This window comes from Patiria miniata, unplaced genomic scaffold, assembly GCF_015706575.1.
Source record: "Patiria miniata isolate m_02_andy unplaced genomic scaffold, ASM1570657v1 HiC_scaffold_19, whole genome shotgun sequence".
NCBI lineage: Eukaryota > Metazoa > Echinodermata > Asteroidea > Valvatida > Asterinidae > Patiria > Patiria miniata.
In genome coordinates this window covers 17084841-17097247 of record NW_024037057.1, presented here as the reverse complement: position 1 = coordinate 17097247, position 12407 = coordinate 17084841, and the positions used below count along the sequence as shown (strand labels likewise).

At 41.2% G+C, this 12407-nt stretch overlaps 1 protein-coding gene and 1 long non-coding RNA gene across 3 annotated transcripts; both read left to right on the top strand.

Moving 5' to 3' along the window:
* The first annotated feature begins 33 nt into the window (after positions 1-33).
* On the top strand, positions 34-9372 carry LOC119725942 (low molecular weight phosphotyrosine protein phosphatase-like). Of its 2 annotated transcripts, none has more exons than XM_038197562.1 (5): positions 34-149; positions 3122-3312; positions 4548-4609; positions 8631-8730; positions 9166-9372. In XM_038197562.1, exons 1-5 carry the CDS (start codon positions 107-109, stop codon positions 9247-9249), a joined length of 480 nt encoding a protein of 159 aa, XP_038053490.1. In that variant the 5' UTR covers positions 34-106; the 3' UTR covers positions 9250-9372. The 2 variants fall into 2 exon arrangements, with proteins under 2 accessions (XP_038053490.1, XP_038053491.1); XM_038197563.1 differs by lacking the exon at positions 3122-3312 and adding an exon at positions 2871-3061 and having other exon boundaries at positions 48-149.
* A 561-nt stretch (positions 9373-9933) lies between these two features.
* On the top strand, positions 9934-11759 carry LOC119725943. The gene is made up of 2 exons (XR_005270761.1): positions 9934-10807; positions 11073-11759. It is a non-coding gene; the product is annotated as an uncharacterized LOC119725943 (long non-coding RNA).
* The last annotated feature ends 648 nt before the right edge of the window (positions 11760-12407 follow it).

Below are 12407 nucleotides of genomic sequence, written 5' to 3'. Positions count from 1 at the left end.
ACAAAGTTCTTAAGTTCATCAAACACCAGCGCCCTCTAGCGGTGATTCAATTTTCTGCCGGTGCAGGTGATTCCGGTCTCGGACCGGCAAAGGGAATTCTTGCAAAATGTCGGTTGCCATGAACAAATCCGCTCTTTTCGTCTGCCTTGGTAAAGTTTATAGACTGAATGTATACATTTCCTAGGTCGACTTGGTTTGTAATTTCGGTGTAGTTTTTAATATTTTTTTAATTTTATAGAGCCGAGGGGCGATCAGATTTTTTTTGTAGTAGGCCTACTGTATATGGGCCCTAGCTGGAGTTGCCCTAACATTGCTTATTGGGTTGTCCTTTAGACAACCCAATGATAAAATTTACGAAGTGGCTATCGTTACGGCAGCCGTTGTTTAGCGCCCTCTACGATACTTTTTTGATACACACGCAGGTATATAATTATTTGTTTCCCAATGTTTTAGCGAGTAGTGCGACAGCTCAGTCGATAGAGATTAAGATTTTGCACCGCAAGGTTGCGAGTTCGCATCTCAGTTTTGCACTCAAATTTTTTTCCTTTTCTAACCTGAGGCTTTGGAGGATTTTTTTTAAAAGGGAAATGAAGTCCGAATTTCATAACGTTCAAATTCACTCTTTTCCTTCTAATTTTATTTTTTCTTCTCATGTTTTTATAAAAGTTGCAGTCTATCTACCGTAACGATAGAAAATGGGAAATGCGTTACGGCTGCCGTAACAATAGCCACTGCGTAAAATTTAGGGCTGGGTAACTCCAGCTACATGGGCCCTAACTGTGCTATGATATATGAACATATATTCATCCCTTAAAAATTTGTTAAACATGTTAAAGAGCCATTTTCCCTTGAAGTTGAAATTACAGTTAACTAAATTTTCACAGATTTTTCAACATATAACTAAGCCAGATTAGGAGTCAGTGAAAACACCCCCAAGAAAGTCCTTTGTTTACCCATGGAGATACATGTACCTGTAGCATGTAGACCCAGTGTACCATACAAAAATCCTCTTTTTTTCTAGTTTCTGGACTCGCCTAAATAGCTGGCAACGTCATGTGGAAGGATTAATTTGGTGGAGAGAGGGCAGGGTTTTGATTTTGGAATGAAATTATAGGCCAAAAAAAAAGATTTAACATCCTGCGATAATTTCGCCGTGAAAGTGCTTATTGATGTTGTGCCCATTCTTGAAAATCACGCATTCTCGAGAATGGGCATGCACATTCTCGAGAATGGGCGCGCATTCTTAAGAATGAGCGCACATTCTTAAGAACGAGCACGCGTTCTTAAGAATGAGCGCTCATTCTTAAGATTGGGTGGGAATATCACGTGCACAATTTATGAATTTTGCCCAATCTTAACAAACATTGCACGACATAATTATGTTAAATGAATTGTATAGCGGTTAAAAGGGAAACAATTCATATAAAGAGGAAAGAAAATGTGCTATGCTTCTGTACTCGTATAACTACGATAATTTGAATCAAATTAAACCTGTTATTATTGCTTTTATCTGCCCACTATGGGAAGTTTTGTAATAACGGAGGACTGGGAACTAGTCTGGGAAGTGCTTTGTTTAGGCTAGACAAGTTACAAGTCCCTGCATGTATCATATGCGTGCCACGAAAAAAAAACGATGTCCAGAAGCTGCCAAAATTGCTCTTTTGACTAGATAGAATCCAGCTCTGCGACGTTATGGTGGGATGTGAACAATAAATTGGTGGCAATTTAAATGGGAAATAGCATTAGCACTATGGGATGTCGCAGTATTCATTCTCATTCTTCACATTCTTCATTCTTACGTCCCCCCCCCCCCCGCTTTTATTATCCCAAAAATCTGAATTCTTTGCACTAGTATTATTATGTCTCTTATATTTTCCCGGTTCCCCCCCCCCCCCCATATTAATACGCCTTTACTTGTCATATCCACTCTACTTTTCAGCGCCTTGCGTTGCAACAGTATAATTATTGAGAATCAGTGAAAGAGGATTCAGCTAGACTTGCCAAGCGCAGCCGGTGCTCGGCATCGACAAGACCGTTATCTTGTCGCGCATTCTCGAGAATGTGCGCTCAATCTGGAAGAGTTATTTTTTGCCAAGATTGAGCAAGGATCCAGTTGCACATTCTCAAGAATGTGCATGCCCATTCTCGAGAATGCGTGATTTTCAAGAATGGGCACAACATTAATAAGCACTTTCAGGGTTTTTTTATGCCATATTGCAGACGGGGCAAATGTCCACGCGTTGCTGTGTACGCATCGCCAATCAAAAACTTTTGCGCTTCCTCCTCAATCTCTAACCTTGAAGGTATTTGATCATTCGCATGTATCCAAAATGTTTGGATATCCAAACTTTTAGGATATGCAAATTAGGAATAGACTGCCATGTCTGGTGCCTGTCTGCATGTGCAATACATTAACCATCTTACTATTTAAGAGGTCACAAACGGTCAAAATTGTCTTCCTCACCTGCTGTGTACAAACCAATGGGGGTCTCGACCAATATTGACCCAAGTAATAACAAGGCTCACACTGCATGTTTCCATTAGGAGGGTTCATTTTGTTTTTGTACGCGGTGTCTGGGGTAAAAACAGAATCAATTTGTCGCAGTATGAGTTACGAATACACGATTTTGTACAAAGTTAAAGTGTTACAATCTCATCCAGCCAATAGGCGGGAGCAAACATCCAGGAACTGTTTACATGATCTAGCTCCCAAACCAACTTTCTTGAAACTCGGTGGTTCTTGAGTCTGGAATGCTGAATGATATCACATAACACCACCCCTTGGGATTATTACTAGCTATCCCTACTCACATCAACCACATCAGCACCGCTAGAAAGTGAATAAATGGACCCTCTTAATTTTTGTCAAGGTAACATCTGCCGATCACCGATGGCAGAAAGTATGCTCTCTCACATGCTGGAAGAGAGAGGAGCCTTAGGGGACTGGATCGTAGACAGCGCAGCCACGTCAACCTATCAAACCGGCAACGAGCCAGACAGTGATGCCAACGACGTCCTGCAGGCCCACGGCATCAAGGAGAGCCACCACAAAGCCAGACAGGTGAGCGTGCTGAATGGATGTGTTTAACTCGTAGACTCTTTGTTTTGCTACGCCACCCAGGTAACATCTGTCGGTCCACGATGGCCGAGTCTATGATGAATCACATGCTGAAGGACCAAGGGGTGGCCGATGAGTGGACCGTGGACAGCGCCGCGACGTCCACCTACGAGATCGGCAATGAGCCGGACGACAGAGGTATTGATGTGCTAAAAAAGAAAAGCATTGAACCAACCAGACATCACGCAAGACAGGTAAGGTAGTCAAGTCCATCACAAGTCCTCACAATTCCCAAGAAGTTCACCATGAGACCTAGACGTACCAGTACAGTCTCAAGTCATGTCGCAAGCTATTCAAGTGAGCTGTAACAAAAGCGTTTCTTTGACTTGGACATCGTTCACCCATGTTGCTTGTGACCAGACTTGTGATTTACTTGTGAACAGACTGTGTTATCGCATTGATCAGAAGTACATGTACAATACATCACAAGTCTTGTCATCACAAGTAAATCACAAATCAACTCGCATTTCCAGCAACAAGTAACAGGGGATGATTACAAAGAGTGCCTTTGTCACAGTTCATTCGGATAGCTTGGGTTTTGAAGTTGACTTGGGTCTGGATGACTGACTTGTGACTGACTTGTGATTGACTTGTGACTGACTTGTGACTGACTTGTGACTGACTTGTGACTGACTTGTGACTGACTTGTGATTGACTTGTGATTGACTAGTAACTGACTTGTGACTGACTTGTGATTGACTTGTGATTGACTTGTGACTGACTTGTGATTGACTTGTGATTGACTTGTGATTGACTTGTGACTGACTTGTGACTGACTTGTGACTGACTTGTGACTGACTTGTGACTGACTTGTGACTGACTTGTGACTGACTTGTGACTGACTTGTGACTGACTTGTGATTGACTTGTGATTGACTTGTGATTGACTTGTGATTGACTTGTGATTGACTTGTGGTACATCACAAGTACTGTACAATGTACCCTGATTGAAATCCTAACTCCCTACTTCTGTAGCATGATTTACTAGGAACCATACCCATCCTGGCAAATTCCAACACCATATGGGAAACTGCACGCACATATTTCTGACTAAAGGGACATCATGGCCTGGAATGTGCCCAATTGGGCTACAAAAAGTGTTTTAAACGAAATGACATTAAATAGAAAGGGCATTTAAAAGTAAACATAAACGTCCACCCAACCATCCATTAAAAACTGGGCATTTTTATTTTACCTTCTTGCGAGAAACATGCGAGAACAAATTTCACTGGTCATAATTTTGTCCCCGAAAAATCGAGCTGTGGGTGCTTGTTTTGAATCCATGGTTCAAACAAACTCACTAGAAATTTTCATTTTCATGTGTTGCTTATGTAAACTTACTCTTATTGAGATAAAATGTTATTCAAAGTTAAATGTTAAGTTGCACCAATTATCCCAAGGAATGTCTTTTTTTTTGTCTTGTCATGCAGATCACTAAGCAAGACTACGAGAAGTTTCACTACATATTTGGATTTGACGAGGATAATCTCAGGTATGACCAATACCCCAGTACACAACTTAACCACTAACCTATCATGAAAGTGGTTTCTATCTATCTATCTATCCCATAACTGCTATCCCATGTCATTGGGGCACCACTGATGACTTTTTAACATAGAGCTATATTAAATTACTAGAGTGCTAACTCGTTATTCTGCACACGGAGACGCTTTGAAGCCGTCCTGGGCGCAGACATGTTGAATTTATGTGCGTGTTTGTAGAACATAATGAAATTAGATAGATTGAATTTTGAAAGTGTACTCTACATGCAAGGCGCAAGTAGAACATACGCAAACAACTTAAGCGCTTCATTAAGGGAATAAATGTGTGCTCCGGAGGTTTTTATCACTCTGTTTAATACCACTTAGAGTCTGGGTGCTGATAATTACCCGAGCCGGAGGCGAGGGTAATTATCAGCACCCAGACTCTAAGTGGTATTAAACAGAGTGATAAATACCGACGGAGTACATATTTATTCCCATTCATAAATACCTTTTCGGTAAAAAAAAATCATATAATTCGTTCAAAACATCCAGATTTTGTTCAACAAATTCACTTCATGCTTTTTGAAACATCCCTCCTGCAAAATAATGGAGTGTTCAGCTGGCGAGTAAGATGAAAACAACCCTTTTATGGAGATTGACGCGCGCGTATCATGTTCTACGCGATGTCGCGCAGAACGCACCTGGCGCGTTGCGTTTTGAATTTAGAACTTTAAAATTCTAACTCCCTGGTAGTGTTGCGCATGCCTACGTGAGGATTGTGAACGTTCAACCAATGAAACGATAAGAGGCACTGGATTTTTAGGAGTCCATATTTTATTGTGACACTGGAAAAGTGTTAAAGACCAGCTAGCCATGTCTTTATCATCCGTTTAATACTGGCCACGTGACGGGCTCTCGACCAATAGGAATGGCTAAACTGTCTGAGGTATTTATGAATGACGGTTCAAAAAACGTGACAGCAAAAAGCATCTGCAGCAAATACGCGCACGTATTGCGCTGTTTGCGTAGAGCAAAATGACACGCTCATTTGCTGATCGTGCGTTTCGGTTTTGGGCGTATTGGCTTCGATAACGCACCGGTGTGGAATACAAACGCAGATATCCCCGGTTAATAGCCGTACAAAAGCCGTACAGAATTTCTAGGTCTCCATAGGCATGATAGGTTTGTGCACAAACATGGATGCACCCAGCAGGCATAACTTTGTACACGAAGTTAGCGCTCTAGTAATTTAATATAGCTTGATGCTTTTGAACCAGCTCTCTCCACCTTCCTTGATTCTCCACTGCCCTCTGAGAATCGGCAAACTCCAGGCCAGTCCACTCTCTGATGTTATCTTGCTAGTTCATCTGCCTGCATTGTTTCCTTCCCCCCTCTCATTGTGCCCTGCAAGATGGTCTTTGCCAGGCCGGATGATCGGGAGACATGACCATACCACTTCAACTTTACGATTCTTGACAGTGGTCAGGAGATCTTCATATACCGATGGCTTGTGTGATCTTGTTGCAGACCTCTTCATTTGTCACATGGTGTTTGTATGAGATGCCCAAGATCTTGTGGTAGCACCTCATTTGGCTTGTATTCTTCTGATTAGATCAGCATTGAGGGTCCACATTTCACAAGCATAGAGGAAGGTTTGTGTGACAAGGGAGCGCATCAGCTGTAGTTTAGAGCTTAAAGTGATGTTACTGTTGTTCCAAATTGGTTTCAGCCTACTCAGGGCTGATGTGGTCTGTTCAATCCTGTAGAGTATCTCAGGTTTGGAGCCTTCGTCAGTGATAACAGATCCTAGATACTTGAAACTTGGAACTGGTGCAAGTTTCTGACCTCTGACTTTGATTTCTGTGGTTATGCCATTTGTGTTATTGGTCATCAACTTGGTCTTCTCAGCACTGATTTCCATGCCGTAAGCTGTAGACATGTTGTCAAGGCACTCCACCAAATCGGCTAGCTCTTGCTCTGATTTATAATCCGTCAATGTCATCAGCAAAGCGAAGGTTGGTGATGGTTCTGCCTCCAATACTGACAGTGCCTACATGATCTTTGAGTGCCTCAGACCTCAGTCATAATGTTTTCTAGGAAGAAAGGGTGGGAGAGAGTAGGCAGCCCTGTCTCAAATGTACGTGTACGTTGGTTCGAAACCAGTCCCATGTGCTCTTATTAATGAGGAATGCATTGGTGGCCTTGTCATAAAGAAGTTCAATGACTCTGACAAGGTAAGTGCTGATGCTGTATATCCTCATTGTACTGAGCTCATAAGGCTGCATGCCATACCCTGCCAAGCTTTTTTGAAGTCTATGAACACATGGTAGGCCGGTCTTACCTGGTGCTACAGATTTTTTCCTGAGATTGAAGATCTGCTCATTGGTGCTCCATCCTGCCCGAAAGCCTGCCTTTTCCTCAGCAATGAAATTCTCTGCTTTGGGCTAACAAGCAGAATGGTCTTCAGCATGACTTTGCTCGGGTGGCTGATGAGACTTATTGCTTTGTGGTTTTGGCATGGCTTTGAGTTACCTTTCTTATGAAGTGTGATGATGACCAAAGACTTGGCCCATGGCTCATCTTATTGCAGATTGTCATGAGGGCAGTGATCAGGGTATCACGTCCAGCTACAATAACTTCAGCTGGTATGTTGTCGACCCCAGGCATGCCAGGAGATTTCTCTTTCTGCCATTTAAAACATTGTTAACATGTCTCCCCCAAAAGACATAATTTTGGGTGTTACTCTGGCAAGGTTGCATAAATCCACTTATGAGCATGTGTATGCAGACCTACAGTCATGACAGTGTATACTTTATCACAGAGTTGCTGACTCGAGTCATGTGACTTGGACTCGAGTCAGACTCAAGTCGCTATTTTGTGACTTGTGACTTGACTTGTAAATACCAGCTTTGACTTGTGACTTGACTTGGACTTGCAAACAATCACTTGTGACTTGACTTGGAATTGCAAAAAATGACTTGTTACCAACCCAAGTCAGACGCTACTTGAGCGACCCAATACGTGCACTTTAATTAAGCTATTATACTTTTAATTAGCTTTTTCATTCCAGAAAATGTCACTTCAATTTCATCGAATGCAATATTTATGTTGACCAATCAGATTTAAGAAGGAAGTTACATGACTCATAATTGGTGGCTGCCATTTTGTCATGTAACTGATGATCATGTGACCGAATATAGGACGGAATCGGGCATGTGTGCGGGTAATTGGGGTCTACCGTAACGGTGAAAAAACAGTACTGGTAATGGGGCGCTCCAGTGAACCTGGCCGTAAAATTAGAAAAGTGCACCGGCCTTTACAACGAATACATTTTTCACATTTTGTGCAGTTGAAAGGGTAATTTTATGAAGTGATAAGTATACACCGCCTTTGTCTGGAGCTGCATGCTGTACGGTTGTGAGACGTGGCCCACTAGGGTGGGGCACCTCCAGCAGTCGGAACGAGCAGAGATGAGAATGATCAGGTGGATGTGTAGGGTGTCTCTGGCCGACAGGCTGTCAATTGAGGAATAGAGGAGGAGAGTTGGAGTGGAGGGGATCAGTATCGTGTGGAGGAGGCATAGGCTGAGGTGGTATGGTCACGTGGAGACAAAGGATGATGCCAGCTAGGTCAAGGGGTGTACCAAAGTTGTCAGGGGTGGGCCCAGACCCGTTGGCCGACTGCGTAAGACGTGGCACAGCTCTGTGTCAGATGGCATGCGACTATAGCTTTAAAACTGACGATGATGACAGACAAAACGTTCCATTCCACTTGTCGTGCAAAGCTTTGCCTCATGGAGTGGAACATTCCATCTGTCACCTCATGAAATTATTCTTACCATTGCACTCAATATTCTTTATCGTATTTATACATTGTATATACCCATAAACCCATGATAACCAAACACAGCTGTGGCACCTTAACAAATTATAGGGAGTTACATGTGCATGGCAGTTTTGGACGGCACTGTAACTATAATGGGCTAAGTTCACGCATATATCATTTTGTTTTCTTCTATTTTCCTTTCAGGGAATTAAAGCGAAAAAAACCAGCGTCGAGCACCAGTCTAGTACGACTTTTGGGGGATCTGGATCCAAAGGGAGAACGCATCATACACGATCCGTATTATGTGAGTATAGGTACCAGACATGAATGTGCCTACGTGCATATTTCGTGTGTGTCTATACAGCACCATGCTTGCGAACAGCGGTGACCAATCACCAATGCATAATGTGGTTTCTTACACGTCCACAAAAGGCGAACACTTTATGAATGAAATCACAACAAGCACCGAAACAGCTCAACTTTTTGGGGTCGCAAAAGTGGACCCTGAAAGTCATTCTCGCTTGCATAATACAGGAATATCACAAAAACGCCAAGCTTGTACAGGACAGTTTTGTGGATGTTTATATCCTACTTAAAATGTTCTTTCTGATTAACATCCTTTCATTCAAAGCACTTTTTATAGCCCAATTGGGCTGTTCTAGGACGCAGTGTTCCTGTAAGTAATGCTATGATGATTGTTGCTAAATTGTTCTTGTCTGTGTTGTTCAATTTCCTGCAGTTGGATAAGCAAGCCTTTGAGAAAGTCTTTGCTCAGAACCAGAGGTGTCTGGAGATATTTCTGAAGGAAGTGTTGGGGGAATAGCTGGACATAGAGTATTGCCAACTGCAGTGAACTGTTTTATCAGAGCAGCAGTCAAGTCCATCACAAGTCAATCCCAAGTCCTTCATCTGTCAAATCATTGTCAAATATGCTCTGTGTTGGGAGGTAAATGTAGGAAAGCACTGTGACCAAAGTGTCATGGGCGTCATTACGTCTCGGGGCTATCAATGACATATATGGCATGTGTTGTTGTTCATCTTCCTGCATCACAGTTAATTGTGATAAACCATGTACATGTAGAACTACCCGACCATATTGTGATCCCTTAGTTAGTGGGGCGTTGTGGTCCAATGGTTAGAGTGTTCGACTCGTGTGCCATGGTACGTGGGTTCGAATCCTGACCGTTGGAACACGGTGCTTGTGCTCTTGAGCAAGGCACTTTACCATTATTGCTTCGTCCTTCGGATGGGACATATAAGCCGTAGGTCCTGTGTGTTGTGTAATGCACGTTAAAGATCCCAGTAACACTTGTCGCTAAGAGAAGGGTATGCCCCGGTGTTTCTGGCAGTGGCAGCAATATGCGCCGCAGCACCAAGCAAAAAGGTGCTACATAATGGGTCTCATATGTTCATATACTTCGTTTACCTGTCTTTGGTTGCATTCTCCCCCAGCGCTTTGTATCCTTTGGAAAAGGCGCTATATAAATACGATTATTATTATTATTAGTTAATTATGTTAAACCATGTTCATGTAGAACTACCCGACCATATTGTGATCCCTCCAAAATTAATCTTCGTAGGTCAACCTGCGATTTGCTTGCGCCGCAAAGACATCAAGCAGAAAATTCATGCTCAGGTCACAAAACAGAGAAATCTTGCGATAATTGTGGAAACGGCATCTGTGAATTGTGACAAACGTGGGATCATACCACAAGAAGTAAAAAGTTATTCAGATAACTTTCTGGAAAGGAGGACTTTGAACAAAACCCTTGCTTTGGGTAAAAAAATATGAGGCAGCAACTGTGTACACCACCATCTTCTGCTTAAAACAATTGTTTAACGTGGTCAGAAATTGCCTCAGATCGCACCACAGATCAAGCATGTAGAATCTTAACATTTTTCCGGGGGCCCTAATTAAGCAGGCCCTGAACCCCGTAATTAACCCTTTTTTTGGTCCCCTTAAAATTGTGTTCTGGATCCTCCCTTGATTCACGATAGACTGTGCCATTGATTTTACTACAGAGTATTGGATTTTTGAGGATTTGAGAGGCATGGAGTGTTACATTTGGTTTAAAGTATATACGAAAATAAGTTAAGAACACAAGTGTGTGGTTTTTGTTAGGCTGCATGGTTTGTGGTGACGACAGATTTTAAGTGCAAGTATAGTTTTAGGGGTTACATGAAATTTGTATTTATAGGAACACATTTTGTGCAGCTTTCTTCTCTTAAAAAGTATAAAGATATTTGACACCCCTTTTTGGATTATTTTAATGAAAAAAAAAATTCTTTATAAACATTCTAAATTTTCCTATGCCTACTCCGGACAACTGAGGGCGCTGTTGCCGTGATGCCATTTCAGGAAGACTAGTGTTCAATTTTAGGTGTTTTCTGTGCGAATTGTGAACCTGAAAAAAACCCACTTTTTTATAAACATTCAAAATGTTCCTATGCTTTCTGGACAACTGAGGGCGCTGTTAAGGTGATGTCATTTCAGGAAGACTAGTGTTCAATTTAGGTGTTTTCTGTTCAAATTATGAACCCGGGGAAAAAAAAACACTTCTTTATAAACATTCAAAATGTTCCTATGCTTTCTAGACAACTGAGGGCGCTGTTGCCGTGATGTCATTTCAAGAAGACAATGTTGAGGTGTTTTCTGTTCAAATTGTGAACCCGAAAAGTTTACTCAATTGGCTTGCTCTCATGTAATGACACAAGGAATCACTAAAGAAATGAAATTTTTTGACAGCGAAATATCCAAGATTCTGAAAACTTTTAGTGCTGAAAGTAGTTGGATCATTGAGGTTTCTGCCTGAAATGACGTCACACTTTTTCTCATGAATATGGAGATTTTCATTAGCATAAAAAAACAGAAACGTACCGAAATACCTTTGAAAAAGGCCAAACGGAATTTAAAGAAAAGGTATAATTATGGGGCACAAATGTGCATTTTAAGGATTACATTAACAGAATATACATTGCATGCCCTTTAAGAGAAATGTGAATACTTAAAGTACTTCACACAGTAGGAAGACGACCAGTGCTCAAACCTTCGCTCTCTTTCATGAAAAAAGGGTCTACTTGTCTTTTGAAAAAGCATTATTAAAAATAGTATTCAAATATTCAATCATCCACCAATGATCCGAATAGCATTATCATGTTCAATTCAAATATTCAAAAATATACGTAAGGTCTTCAGGAGATTGTGAAAAATGTCCATGTTATTTTAATGTTTATTGTTTTATTTTATGATTTTAGGAAATTAAGTTTAAGGTCCATGTTGCCTGGTTTGTGTTCTGTTTACAATAAACACAAATAAAAATGAAATGTTGTGATCTTTGAGTGTCTGTTTTTTTTTCTTGTGCATTTATAAATGTTATCAGTGTTTGATGAGGACTGTTCAGAGTGTTAACTTTTCCATGAATTCTATGCCTCCAATTACGACTGCTAAGAGTCATCAAAATATATCTCGAGTTCAAGTATGAATAGCTTTTTCAGAAATGGTCTGCAAAATGACCCCCAAAAAGCTAGAGGAGGGGATAATCCAACCATGTAATCATCCAAATGGGACTTGAGACGGACTTGAGTCAGAATATGAGTTGTACAACCCTTCCGTATGGTTAATAACACAAATAATTGACTCAGACATCAATTTTGAAGATGGATCAAAGGCTGGTATTTATTTTCATGAACTATAGAACTCGAATTGATTTGACTGGCAGTAAAGTTTTAATTACATGATTATCCTTTGTGTGTTTGAGTGACTTTTATGCCAAAATATAATAGAGTTTGTCTTCACAAAAGTAAAGAAACCAACACAGAATCAAGAAAGAAAAGTTGGGAAAAAAAGTATAAATACATGTACATGCACATTGACTCTGCCCACTTCAGCCATTTTGAAAGTTCTCTTTTGTTACATGTATTTTAATTCAGTAATATCCGAGTGCACGCAAGGTCTACTAGTGCATATCCCCATGAACGTAA